General features: G+C 34.4%; 1 protein-coding gene across 2 annotated transcripts; it reads left to right on the top strand.

Moving 5' to 3' along the window:
• Positions 1–7,754: 7,754 nt before the first annotated feature.
• Positions 7,755–12,994, top strand: LOC104220382 (calcium-dependent protein kinase 8-like). 2 transcript variants are annotated; one of them, XM_009771245.2, is made up of 9 exons: positions 7,755–7,973; positions 8,929–9,447; positions 9,981–10,104; positions 10,197–10,340; positions 10,459–10,611; positions 10,708–10,823; positions 11,081–11,248; positions 12,209–12,439; positions 12,817–12,994. In XM_009771245.2, the coding sequence occupies exons 2-9, from the start codon at positions 8,950–8,952 to the stop codon at positions 12,967–12,969; spliced, it is 1,587 nt and encodes a 528-aa protein (XP_009769547.1). In that variant the 5' UTR covers positions 7,755–7,973; positions 8,929–8,949; the 3' UTR covers positions 12,970–12,994. The 2 variants fall into 2 exon arrangements, with proteins under 2 accessions (XP_009769547.1, XP_070012435.1); XM_070156334.1 differs by lacking the exon at positions 7,755–7,973 and adding an exon at positions 8,094–8,220.
• The last annotated feature ends 327 nt before the right edge of the window (positions 12,995–13,321 follow it).

Below are 13,321 nucleotides of genomic sequence, written 5' to 3'. Positions count from 1 at the left end.
GGTTTGTTGCCGGTGGTGATGGAGTAGGGTTTGTTAGGGCTGGGGGGTGCGACTGGTTATGGTGTTGGTTTTGGGCAGTCGGGAAGGTGACGCAACAGCAGGGGTCGCCGGATTTAATGGAGGATTGACGGATTGGTTCATGTGAGAAGGATGAAGCGCAATGGGGTTTGAGCCACCATTTTCGTGTGGATGGAGCTGTTTTTACGACTAGTTTGAGGGAACTAGGAAGAGGATGAGTGGTCGTTCATGGCTGGACCTGCGGCAGTAGGTGGTTTGGACAGTAGGGGTGCCGGGGAAGGTGTTGGTCGTGGTGAGTTGAAGAAGAAGACGATGGTGTCTTCCTCTTCAGGTGGTTTGGCTTTTTGGCGACGGGGATGCGACGGGCCTGTTTGGTTACGACAGTGGGTCGACGGAGGGAAGGGATCGTTTGTGGTGGTGTTGAGGCGGAGAGGGAGCTGGGGGAAGGTGACGGGGTCCTTTTTTTCACAGTAGGGTTTCTTCTTCTTCTTCTTTTATGAAGAAGAAGATGATGAACAGTACCCATTTTTTAAAAATTCCAAAGTCCTCTTGTCAAATGTGTTTGTCCGTGTTTTGTAATGTTTTGCCAAGAAAAATGAGCCCCACGCGTGGTGGGGTTCAAGGTTTATGTCCCCCACGCGTGGTGGGGTTCCCCACGTGTCCTGGACACGGTTTATTATGGGCTAGGTCCGAAATTAGGCCTAAAACCGGGTAGTTTGAACCCGAATATTATTCTTTTGCCCGGACCCGAGAAATAGGAACACGTTGCTTAACTAGTCCTATGTAAGCAAAATAACTACCAAAAATAAGACTAGTATTTAAACAAAACTATATTTTTTTAAATATTTTTCAAGATTTAAAATAGCTACAAAATATTAATAAAACTATTTTTTTTTGTAATTTTCGTTTTTATATAAAGATAAAATATAAAGTAATATTTTTGCATTTTTTCCAAATTAAAATGACTATAAAACCTTAATAGAACTATATTTTTTTTGTAATTTTCGAAATTATATAAAGTAAAAAAAAAAGTGCAATTTTTGTATTTTTCAAGTTTATGAGGGATACATAAACTAAAATTTATATATATATTTTTTTTGTAATTTTTTCTTTTGCGAGAAAAACAAAGTAAAATTAGTCCAAATAGCTATATTAGTCCTAAATTAAATATTTAAGCTAAGAACGTAAAAATTCCCGGGGAGGGTCAAAAATCACGTGCTTACACTTAGATGTTCGTTATTATGTGCCTCGTTAAAACCTTACTAGGAAAAACCCCGTTGGAAAAAATTCTAGTCAAGGAAAAAGAGTACACTAATAATATACATTGCAAGCTGCCTCATTAAAAACCTTACCAGGAAAAACCCAGTAGAAAAAAATCTGAGCAAGGGAAAAAGAGTACAGTGTAGAGATTTGGGTATATATGGACCAAAGAGTTTATCATTCTCTTTTGGAGGTAAGAACGGATCCTTAATCCGTGTAGGAGAAGAACTATATCTTGTTAGTAAATTAACAGAAAATGCTATGCCAAGCCTTGTAGCATTAGCAAGATACATTAGTGCATCAATTGCACTGAGATAGGGTACTTCAGGACTAAGGAGTTCCTCATCCTCTTCTGGAGGTCGGACCAAAGCCTTATCCACTTCAAGTGATCGAACAACCATTGGTGTACTCAATGGGTGCGGTTTGTTCGTGTAAAATCGTTCTAAGACCCTTGCTGTATAGACAGATTGATGGATAAAGATCCCGTCTTTTAAATGTTTAATTTGCAGACCAAGACAAAGTTTTATCTTCCCAAGATCTTTCATCTTAAATTCTTTCTTAAGATATTCAATTGCCTTTTATAGATCTTCTGAGTTCCAACAAGATTTATGTCATCAACATAAACAACAAGTATAACAAATTCTGAAGCCATTTTCTTTATAAAAATACATGGACAAATAACATCATTTATGTAGCCCTCTTTCAGCAAATATTCACTGAGGCTATAATACCACATATGCCTAGATTGCTTTAAACCGTACAAAGATCTTTATAATTTGATCGAATACATTTTCTGAGACTTTCAATTATATGCTTCAAGCATTTTAAATCCTTCAGGGATCTTTACAGAGATTTAATCAAATGGGTCATATAGGTTATGACTTGCATTTAAATGGCATGACATCTTCAGGTGTCTAGACTACAGGTCCGATCCTCACAATCTTTTACAATATTGTACACTATATTGTATCAAATATATCGTCGACGATTATTTTGTATCGGTTCGCAAGCGACATAACTTGTTGAGATCTCATCACTTTCTTTATTTTCAAGTACCTGAATTTCTTCTGGGGTTTCATGAAATGTTATGTCGTTGGCTCTTCAAGAGCTCATTTCCTCCTTATTATGATCACTTTGATCATTAGCTCCTTATAATTTTTCAAGGATTGTTACCTTTGGAACCGACTGGTCTACCACGCTTCATGCGTACAGTAAACTCTATCCTTCAGGGATTTTAAATTGTAATAGGAGCATTTGCAGCTGAAATATGGTATTAATTTTGGATCAACAAATGCTTCTGGTATTTTACTTGAATTATCTTCTAAGTGAGGATCATATTAATGATAATTCGATTCATATAGCATATTTTTCAGCTGTTTATTCCATTCCCCAAATGTTAGAAAAACTAACATATATTCCCAACCTTCTTTGGGAAATATATCTTTGTGCATTATGGTAAAGAAATTAATCATATACCACACATCAAAAGATAGTAAAAATATTTGATTTCTGATCCTAAACTAATTGTGAGGGGAGGATTTATCATATATTGTTGGTCTGATGCATACAAGTGTTGTTATATGCAATTTAGAAAATCTTACACTAACACATGAAGCTTTGTTCTCATAAGCAATGGTTTAGCCATTAATAGGAGATATTCAATGCTAAACCAACTTGGATATAAACCAGCATTATCAAAATGAATTTTCTTGATTTCATAATCTGAAAGTTTTGCTCTTAATTGAGAAAAACAATTTCAAATGCCAAACTACAGGTTGATAATGAACACACATGTAACCATCTTATATATGCATCTATAAGTGGTTCACATGATAGGTGAATGAGCCCATATTCACTTTTTATATATTTCAGAATCAGAGGTCTTAGTCCCAACTTTAGCTGGTATAATCAATTTATTATGAGAACAAGCAACACAGGAGAATTCTTGAAGAATCTTCTAGTTTTTCGGTATATGCTTATCTGAATTCTCAAATAGCTCATTTAAAAATGGCAAATGAAAACTTCAAATTTATCATGACATGCACTATCTCTTAGTAAACTTTTGGTTTACTATGGCACAAATTTTTGCATTAGTAAACTTCTAATTTTATTATGATACATGATGTAGTACAAATTGAAGATATAAGGTGGGTAACTTCTCATATACATATTATTTTACCCCCTATGATTGCGGAAACGTGAAGATTTTCAATCTTTCAATCATTTGTAGTCTCAATATGATAACCAGTTGTATTAGTAAATTTCGGGTTTACTACAACATATGTTTTGACCACAATCATCTAATATGAATGACAAATTTGCATATAAGCTCTTCGGGAGCTTTCAATTTATTTTCCACAATCAAATATTTATCAGACACTACTGGTGTCATGTGTCTTCTAGACAAACAGTTAGCTCTTTAGGAGTTGTTGATATATTTTGTACTATCAAATATTGCTCAGACACTTCTGGTATCATGAGAGAAAATCATAATAAAATGAACATTATTTACAAAAAGAAAGTTCGTACTTTTGATACTTTCAAAGTATTTGCTCGAAGTGGCAGAGTCTCGTGCTGATAACGTGTTATAAAAAATAAAGATTTTAAAGTAAAGAAACCGAAGACAAATAGAGAGAGAGATTTATTATTCAACTTCAAATTCATGTACATAATGAACTGAAATCTCCTCTATTTATAGAAGAAAGGAAGCTGTTGTGTAAGCTGCTTGTAAACTACTACTGCAAGCTGGTGTGTAAGCTGCTACTGCAAGCTGTTGTGTAAGTTGCTTGTAAACTGCTACGGCAAGCTGCTGTGTAAGCTTCTTATAAGCTGCTACTGTACCAGATATAGATAATCTTCTGCTGGGGTTAATATTTATCCATAACGGAGTACCGAAATGATAAGCTTCTTCAGGAAGCTTATTTCCAATAGAGTACTAAATAGATAACCACATTTACGGTGGATCCCCATATGAATAAGCTTCTTCAGGAAGCTTATTTACAAGAGGGTACTATATATATATATATATATATATATATATATATATATATATATATATATATATATATATAGAGTGTTGTCGATTCTTAAGGAGGTGCAAAAGCGGAAAGGGAGCAATCAGAGAAATGTACAAAGGGAAAGGGTTATTCTGTCTTATTTTTATGTTGGTAAATTGATACATGTATAAAGATTAAAAAATAAAAAAACAGTCCAAAAAAGAAAACGAACAATAAGTGGGAAAAGTCAAAAGCATGTGCATTCATATTTGAAAATTCACGAAATATGATTGTTTGTCTTTTGCTGTTTTACATGAAATTGAGGTAGTGTTTAGATATAAATTTGGTTGAATTTTTAAAAATTAAGTTTTTAAAGATGAGATAAAAATGATGTTTGAAAATTAAAAATGTATTTGAACATACATTTTACCTGAAAAGAATTTGAAGTTTTGTAAATTTTCAAAAATTACTCTAGAGCTATTTTTGGGATTTGAAGATTTTGTTTTTAAAATCTGCCAAAAAATGATTAAAATCTATAAACAAACAGATGTTTGAAAATAAAATTTGAAAAAAAGAACTCATTTATGGCCAAATTAGAGCTAAATAAAAGCTCTCATTAGTTGTTACTGTTATTATCTTGACAGGATACAAAACCTTTTGTTTTTCTGATTTTCTAAAATCAATTCAGAATAATAAGTGATCATTTCACTTTATCTTTTTTGTATTTGGTTAGTGTCAATGTGTAGATTTGTTCTTCCTAAAATGTACTTATTAATACATTTTACGTCCTATTTTGTTATTTAGTTGGGCGTGAAATTTAAGAAAGAAGGAAACACCTTTTAATATATGTGATCTAAGACAAGTACAATAGACATTTATATAATTAAATCATATAATTAAGAGTAAAATAAAAAGTTAAAAGTTAATTTATTTATAATAGATAAAAAAATATTATTATTTTTAAACAAATTAAAAAGAGAAAAGGTGTCATACAAATTGGGAGTCTAGGACAAAGAGAGTAGTTGATAACAATATCAGCAAATTGAAGAATGGCTATTAGAGGTCCGAAAAATCTCTAGAAAAATTCCATCAATTACGTTCCATTCTCACTGTATTTTCAGTGTATTCTCTTCGATTTATCACTGTAAATTAAGCTTACCTTTCCAATTTTGCAATTGTAAAACCTTTGACCTGGGTTATGATCAGTCAATGATATCTTGAAGTTTGCTAATTGACCGCAATTACAGTATACAACATCAGTGGGAGGTGCCTTCGACGAACTCGACGATAAAACTGCTTTGACGAAGAAAAGAGGCAAGAATTAGAAAGAAATTCAGAAGAATTACAAAAAACGAAGAAGAATTGGAAAGAAACGAAGAAGAATTGGAAACAAGAAGATGTCTCTCGACCTAATTTGGAAGCAATTAGGGCGGAACTAAAAGAAAGAGAATGAAATTAGGGTTTATATAAAATTGGGTAGGTCTAAATAGGTATATATTTATTTTATTTTTTTAAAATATTATCGTTAGAGTCCCCGTGTAATAACATTCACACGCTCAAATGTTGTGCGATCCACGTTATGTGCCAAGTCAGCTAGTTGTGCCTAATATGTATGGTTATGAACATAATATTATGTTCAATTAGAACAAAGCTAAATCAAGTGTCTAAATGAGATTTTCTGGCAACTTTAAGGGTCTGTATATGTATTTGGCCTTTTAGTTATTTAGTAAAAGTGATGAAAATGGAGGAGAAAGGGATAAGATGTTGGGTTAAGGTTAAAAAACTTCAGTGGCTTGATCCAATAAACTGGTACGAGTCTAAATCTGGGCGGGTTATATTTGATATGGACAAGGGAGCCATGTTGCCCAATTACGTGCTGTCAATACATTAAAAAAGGGACTATAGAAATTTCTATTAGTCGCAGGGGTATTTTTAGTCTGAAAGATAACATCGAGTGTATTTTTGGACCAAAAGATGGATGGAGCTTCGAAATAAACCATTTACCAAACGATAGGGGTGTTTTTGGCCATTTTCCGTTTTACTATTGATAAACGATATCTTTCTTCAAAAATATTTTAGGATAATCAATCATCATTTAACGTCTTTGTTTAGTCTTCATCATATATTATATAATAAAGCACTTTTTGAATATTATGTATTGTGCATTTGGAAGAAAGCCCCAGAGTAACGGTAAAAGTTATTTTTGTGTGATCTATATGTTACGAGTTCGAGCCGTGAAAGCAACCACTAATGCTTGTATTAGGGTAGGTTGTCTACATAACATCCCTTGGATGCGGCCCTTCCTCGAATGCAAGCATTAATGGCTGCTTCTACAGCTCGAACTCGTGACCTATAGGTCACAAAGAGATAATTCTAGAGTAAGTTGTCTACATCACATCTCTCGGGTTGTGACCTGTCCAAGACTCTATTTAAATGTGGAATGCCTTGTGCACTGCCTGTCCGTTTCTCGTTTTATTAATTGATTTTACTATGATGCATATTCTATTATCTTCATCTCATTGTCCATGTTATGTTAAAATGGAGACAATAAATGTGTATGGAGCTATGCAAGAACTTTGAAGAAAATACGAAATGATATAAGATTGAATCCTTGGCAGCACATTGATTACGCCCATCCATCTCGAAGTGGGCACAATTATAAAAAAGGAAAAGAAAGAAAAAGAAAATGTGTAGTTTTTTTTTTTAGCTAAAGAAGAAAATGTGTAGCTTAACGATAAATGAAGATGACATATATGATGAAAAGTTAGGAGAGATTCTTATATATGTAGACCTTAATGGAAAGAGACACAAAGCTAGAGGCAAACTCACCATTAAATTTGACGGATCAACCCCTAAAGCTAATGATAATAAATTTATTATACTTTTAAATTATCAATTTAAGATTTAATCTTATTTTCAAAATTTTAAATATATGTGTGTCTACGCGCGCGTTTTAATTCAATTGAAATCATGAATAAAAAAATTCCAATCACCTTGGATAGAGTTATCCTAATTTTGCTGAGGTCCGTATAAGCTTATTCAGATATTACCATTAGAAGATTATACAAAAATAACCACTAGTTAGTTAAAATTCATTTCTAGAAGTTGTTTTTTAAAGTTAAAGCACGATAATCATTTTCAGACATAAAAAAATATTTTATGTGACATAAAAGAAAAAATATACTACTAATTCATGGTTGGAAGGCTTTATCTCCTTGTAGATAAAGCTATCCAATACGTGTTTATGAGATGTAACGACTATCCGATAATTTCATTCTTATTAGATAAGCATAAATTTTTATAGACACCACCTCAAGAAAAACCAAAATACAAACTAATTTTTTTCTTGTCAAAGTCGTAGGATATTTAATTTTTGAAACACATAAAAAATTTACTACGTATTTAATTTTATGTAAAAGAAAAGTGAAAAATTACTAAAGATAGAAATTTGAAAAAGGCTAATAGAGACAGAAGAAGAGACAGGAGAGAGAGAGAGAGAGAGAGGATTGCAGGAGAGAAAAGCCTCTGCAAAAGAGCTTTTTTGACTCTCTCTCTTCTGCCCATGGCCGATTTTTTTCATGATTTCTTCCTATCTTTTTCCCTTTTTTTCTTCTTTTCTACATTTTAGCTTTTCTTTTTTGGCCTATAATATCAATACACAAACACAATTATACAGAGGAAAAAATCAACATTTTTCAGGTGGGTTTCTCCTTTTATTTTTTGTAGTTATTTTTATTATAGTTTTTTGCTGCATTTCATTGTTCTTTAAGCTTCATTGCTTTCTGGGGTTCCTCTATAATTAGCTTTCTTATATTTTTTAATGGATTGATTAATTTCCAAAATTCTTGGAGATTTTTTCCCCTGAATTCATGTTTCTTATTGTTTCTTGAAATTGATCAATTTATTAAAACCCATAATTCAGAGGAAAAAGTTCAGCATTTTTCAGGTGGGGTTCCTTTTTTTTTTTCCTTATTTAATTTTTGTTGCATTTTACTGTTCTTAAGCTTTATATTTTTCTGGGTTTCCTCTGTATTTAGCTTCTTCTTTTTTTAAAAAAAAAAATATTTTTAATACATCGATTAATTTCCAAGATTCTTGGAGATCTTTTCCTTGAATTCATGCTTCTTATTTCCGTGAAATCCTTGAACCATTTGATTATATAGCTTGGATTTGATTGTTGTTTATTGTTTTCATGGAAGAAATATCATATTTAATTGATGGTTATTTCAAGAATCATTTATTTAAAAAATAGTTATTTTAAGAATCAGCCTTTTTAGCTTTATCATATTTTCAGGATTTTTCTCCCTAATATAGAGGAAAAAGCAACATTTTTGAGGTGGGGTTTTGGCTTTTCTGCTGCATTTCATTGTTCTTAAAGCTTCATAGTTTCTGATATTTTTTTCATTTATTACCCATTTTTCCTATTTTTTTTAATTGTTTTCTGGAATGAAAATTAATACTTAGCTTTTCTCAGAATCGGAATAATTTCCACTCTTGGAGATCTCCTATTCTTGAAATCTTTGAAAATTTTGAATTTTTGCTGTTTTTATTGGCAGAAGTATCATATTTAATTTACTACTCATTTCAAGCATTCTTTGTAAAAACAGAAGTTATTTCAAAAATCAATTTTTGATCTGTATTTGATATTTTTCAGGAGTTGATCTTGTAAAGCATCATGGGTAATTGCTGTGTGAAACCCGGCAAATCTGCTGAAAAAAAGAAGAACAAAAAGAGCAAACCAAACCCCTTTTCAATTGATTATGGGGCATCTGGGGGTGGAGTTAAGCTTGTTGTATTGAAAGAACCAACAGGACAGAACATACATGACAAGTATGATTTGGGTCGTGAGCTCGGAAGAGGAGAATTCGGGGTTACTTACCTATGCACTGAAGTGGACACAGGCGATAAATACGCTTGCAAATCGATATCCAAAAAGAAGTTAAGGACTGCAGTGGATATCGATGATGTTAGGAGAGAGGTTGAGATCATGAAGCATTTGCCTAAGCATCCTAATATTGTGACTTTGAAGGATACATATGAGGATGATAATGCAGTGCACATTGTGATGGAACTGTGTGAGGGTGGTGAGTTGTTTGACCGTATCGTAGCTAGAGGTCACTATACCGAGAGGGCAGCAGCTGGAATTTTGAGGACTGTCGTTGAAGTTGTTCAGGTATAGTTTTTATCAGCTTCTTAGTCCCTAATAGACGCCATTTGGTTTTTATGTATCATGGAAGTTCCCTTACACCCGAATTGTAATGAGAAGAGGCTATCTTTTGTTCTAACTTCTAACTCTTTTAAGTGGAAGCGTTACTTGTTTTCAAGGAGTATTAGCTAGTGGCCTACCACAGAATTTGGTTGTTGCAAACAAAGTTTGGAAAAACTGTACTTTTTAGGGAAATGATAATGGAAATCAATTTTAGTTTGTATGCTGAAGTAAATGTGGTCGGCTGTTCTGAAACAACTATTAATTTGGCCTTCCCTGCATGACATTATGAAATACTTATATATTGGTAGGAATCTTATTTCATATGTAAATCATGAATCTGTCTTGTAAAGGATTGCCCAATGCACTGATTTTCAATGAGCAAGGCAGAAGTTGTAATTTTCTCTTAAAGGGTGGAAATGATTAAGTTTATGGTCAAGTTTTGCTCTCTGGTTTTAGTATGTCAATAATCAATTTATAAAATTCCAATGGTATTGCAGATGTGTCACAGGCATGGGGTTATTCATCGTGATCTCAAACCCGAGAACTTTCTTTTTGGTAACAAGAAAGAAACAGCTCCACTGAAAGCAATTGACTTTGGGTTGTCGGTTTTCTTTAAACCTGGTAATGGAATTAGTAATGAAACAGTCAGTTGAGCCCTTTTATCATGCTCAAAAAAGATTAAACACTTGGAATAATCTTTATTTCTTTAACAGGGGAACACTTTAATGAGATAGTGGGAAGTCCTTATTACATGGCTCCAGAGGTTCTAAAGCGTAATTATGGACCAGAGGTTGACGTCTGGAGTGCTGGAGTTATACTCTACATTCTTCTTTGTGGTGTTCCGCCCTTCTGGGCAGGTCTGCTTCTTTTATTGCTTCATTTGTATAATCATTAAAAAACGTAGATGCAGATATTTTCGGCTTCACAATTTGTTAACATTTCTTGATACTTTTAAGTTCCTTTTCATATTTATAGAGACTGAACAAGGAGTAGCCCAAGCAATTATTCGTTCTGTGATTGATTTCAAGAGGGATCCATGGCCTAAAGTTTCTGATAATGCAAAGGATCTTGTAAAGAAAATGCTTGATCCAGATCCAACTCGACGTCTCACAGCTGAGCGAGTTCTTGGTAATGTTTGTGGATCATTGAGATACTTTAGTTCATTCATCTGTTCTGTCTCTCTCTAAATGTCTTTTTTGGCGGCTTTGACTCATGTGGATGCAGAGCATCCCTGGTTACAAAATATAAAGAAAGCACCAAACGTCTCATTGGGCGAGACTGTAAAAGCAAGGCTCAAGCAGTTTTCAGTGATGAACAAGCTCAAGAAAAAAGCTCTAACGGTAAATATAAACAATCATATCTGTAAGCTCCGGATTCTCCACTGTCCAATAAAAGATGTATTCACATGCTTGTGCTACTTTATAATAGTTTATAAGGAGAGAAGATTGTCAGACTATTTATTGCACTTGCCTTGTGCTACTTTATAATAATTTTAATTCTCATCATAAAAAAGGAGAGAGAAGATCCTGTCCTTTGACCAAGTTTCGTTTTTTTTTTATTTCCATGATGTCTTTACTTTCTTGTGTTTCATGCACAGGTTATAGCTGAGTTTTTGTCTGCGGAGGAAGTGGCGGGAATGAGGGACGCATTTGAAATGATGGATACTGGAAAGAAGGGCCAGGTAAACCTTGGAGAACTTAAAGATGGTTTGCAGAAGCTTGGCCATCAGACCTCTGATGTTGATCTTCAGATTCTCATGGAAGCTGTAAGCATTCTCATGCCCTGTTTCTTGGCTCTATTTGATTCTCTTATAGCTCTACCAGGGGGTAACAAAAGATTGAAAGTTAGCTGCTAATAGTATGGCCTGCTGCACCGTTGGGCTCTCTTTGAACTTTCTGCCTCAAGGAGAAGGCAGGTGTCTGAGATGATATGGCCATGTCCTATGTAGTCCTCCAAATGCGCGGATCCACAGTGCAACTAGTTGGATTATGGCTAAGATGTTGGTGGTACACTTACACCGGTCCAATGTTTGGCAAGAGTCTTTTTAGTTAGGTTAGCGACTTGTATGTCGATGAAAGCTAAGTATGAAATCTAGAGAACCTCTAGTTTTAAAAAATTCTTAATGTGTATCCATGGAGAGAAAGGGAGCCTTGGCGTAACTGGTTAGTTGCTGCCATGTGACCAGGAGGTCACTGGTTCGAGCCGGGGAAACAGCCTTTTGCAGAAATGCAGGGTAAGACTGCTTACAACAGACCCTTGTGGTCCAGCCCTTCCCTGGACCCCGCGCATAGCGGGAGCTTAGTGCACCGGGCTGCCCTTTGTATCCATGGAGAGTGGAAAGATGTGAGTACTTATATAGCTAGCGGACACCTCTAGTTTGGGATGTAGTCGTAGTTGTTGAAGAGAAGTCCACACTACACTTATGTCCTTGATCCTGATATCAGGATTTTGATTAATTGCGAAGCATACTTGGTCAATGTAAGTTGTAATGGTGTACATCTACCTGATGATTGTTTCAGTGCAGAAAAATCTATAGCAAAAGGATCTTGACATTTTGCTTGCGTTGGAAACCTGAATTCGGTGCTTATTATTTTCAGAGAAAACTTTTTTGTGCTTTTAGATTCTTTTTGGCTCTTTGACCAGCCGAATGCTTATTCTTTTTATCATTTATTTTATTTCAAATATTTGTTTTCTTATGTTTTTATCTCCTGTATTGGTTTTACAGGCCGATGTTGATGGAGATGGAAGTTTAAATTATGCAGAGTTCGTTGCTGTATCTGTTCATCTTAGAAAGATGGCTAATGATGAACACCTGCACAAAGCATTTTCATTTTTCGACAAAAACCAAAGTGGTTACATAGAAATCGAAGAGCTGCGTTGTGCCTTAAGTGATGAGGACGACAACACTAGTGAGGAAGTCATCAATGCCATTATGCATGATGTTGACACGGATAAGGTCAGTATCTGTGTCTGTTTATGTGCACTTACTATCAAATTGTCCTTGAAAGTTCTTCCTTTGCTATCAAATTGTCGTTAAAAGTTTTTCATTGTCTTTGCCGATTTGTTTAAAGTTTATTCTTTCATTTCTAACAACATGCCTTGAAGTACAACAACAACAACCCATTGTAATCCCACAAAATCCCACAAGTGGGGTCTGGGGAGGGTAGGATGTACATAGCCTTACCCCTACTCTGGACGGACAGAGACACTGTTTTTGATAGACTCTCGTTAATAACAACATGCCTTGAAGTATGTGTCAAATATCCGACTTGTTTGCACTAGCTTGTCGCGGAGTTTGGGAGCTCAGCTGTGTCTCATTTTGTCATAATGCAGGATGGTCGAATTAGTTATGAGGAATTTGCTGCGATGATGAAGGCTGGTACGGATTGGAGAAAAGCATCGCGACAGTATTCTCGTGAACGGTTTAACAGCCTCAGCTTAAAATTGATGAGGGAGGGCTCGTTACAACTTGAAAACAAAGCCTAGGATGAACAAATCCAAAAGAAAGAAATGTTAAGAGGAAAAAGGAAAAATTTTCACTAATAGATATCTGCCTCTTTTTTTTTTTTTTTTTTTTTCCGAGTATGTCTTCTCATTATGTTTAAATTTTTTTTTATCTGCCATCTAAAATCCATCTTAGGCATATCAACTTGTAACTATTAGCCAAGCTTTAGGACTGTTTATTCCATTATATTTAAATGTATGAATAGCTTTATTTACTTGTAAATATATTGTCACCACCCAATTTAGGCTCATGACCGGCACCCAGGAGCAAGTGCCCCAAAGTAAGCCTCTTCGGTATTTTACAGAAAATCGGACAGAGCTTCCTCTGTTTTTG

The sequence above is a fragment of the Nicotiana sylvestris genome, chromosome 9 (assembly GCF_000393655.2).
Source record: "Nicotiana sylvestris chromosome 9, ASM39365v2, whole genome shotgun sequence".
NCBI classification, from domain to species: domain Eukaryota; kingdom Viridiplantae; phylum Streptophyta; class Magnoliopsida; order Solanales; family Solanaceae; genus Nicotiana; species Nicotiana sylvestris.
This window is presented reverse-complemented; position numbering and strand designations above follow the sequence as displayed.

What these genes read in the sequence shown, in the direction of transcription:
- LOC104220382 (XM_009771245.2), top strand. Translation starts at nt 8,950, where the DNA reads ATGGGTAATTGCTGTGTGAAACCCGGCAAATCTGCTGAAAAAAAGAAG. An exon ending in GTCGGTTTTCTTTAAACCTG is followed by an intron (nt 10,105 to 10,196) that starts GTAATGGAATTA and finishes TTTCTTTAACAG; the next exon opens with GGGAACACTTTAATGAGATA. An exon ending in CACAGCTGAGCGAGTTCTTG is followed by an intron (nt 10,612 to 10,707) that starts GTAATGTTTGTG and finishes ATGTGGATGCAG; the next exon opens with AGCATCCCTGGTTACAAAAT.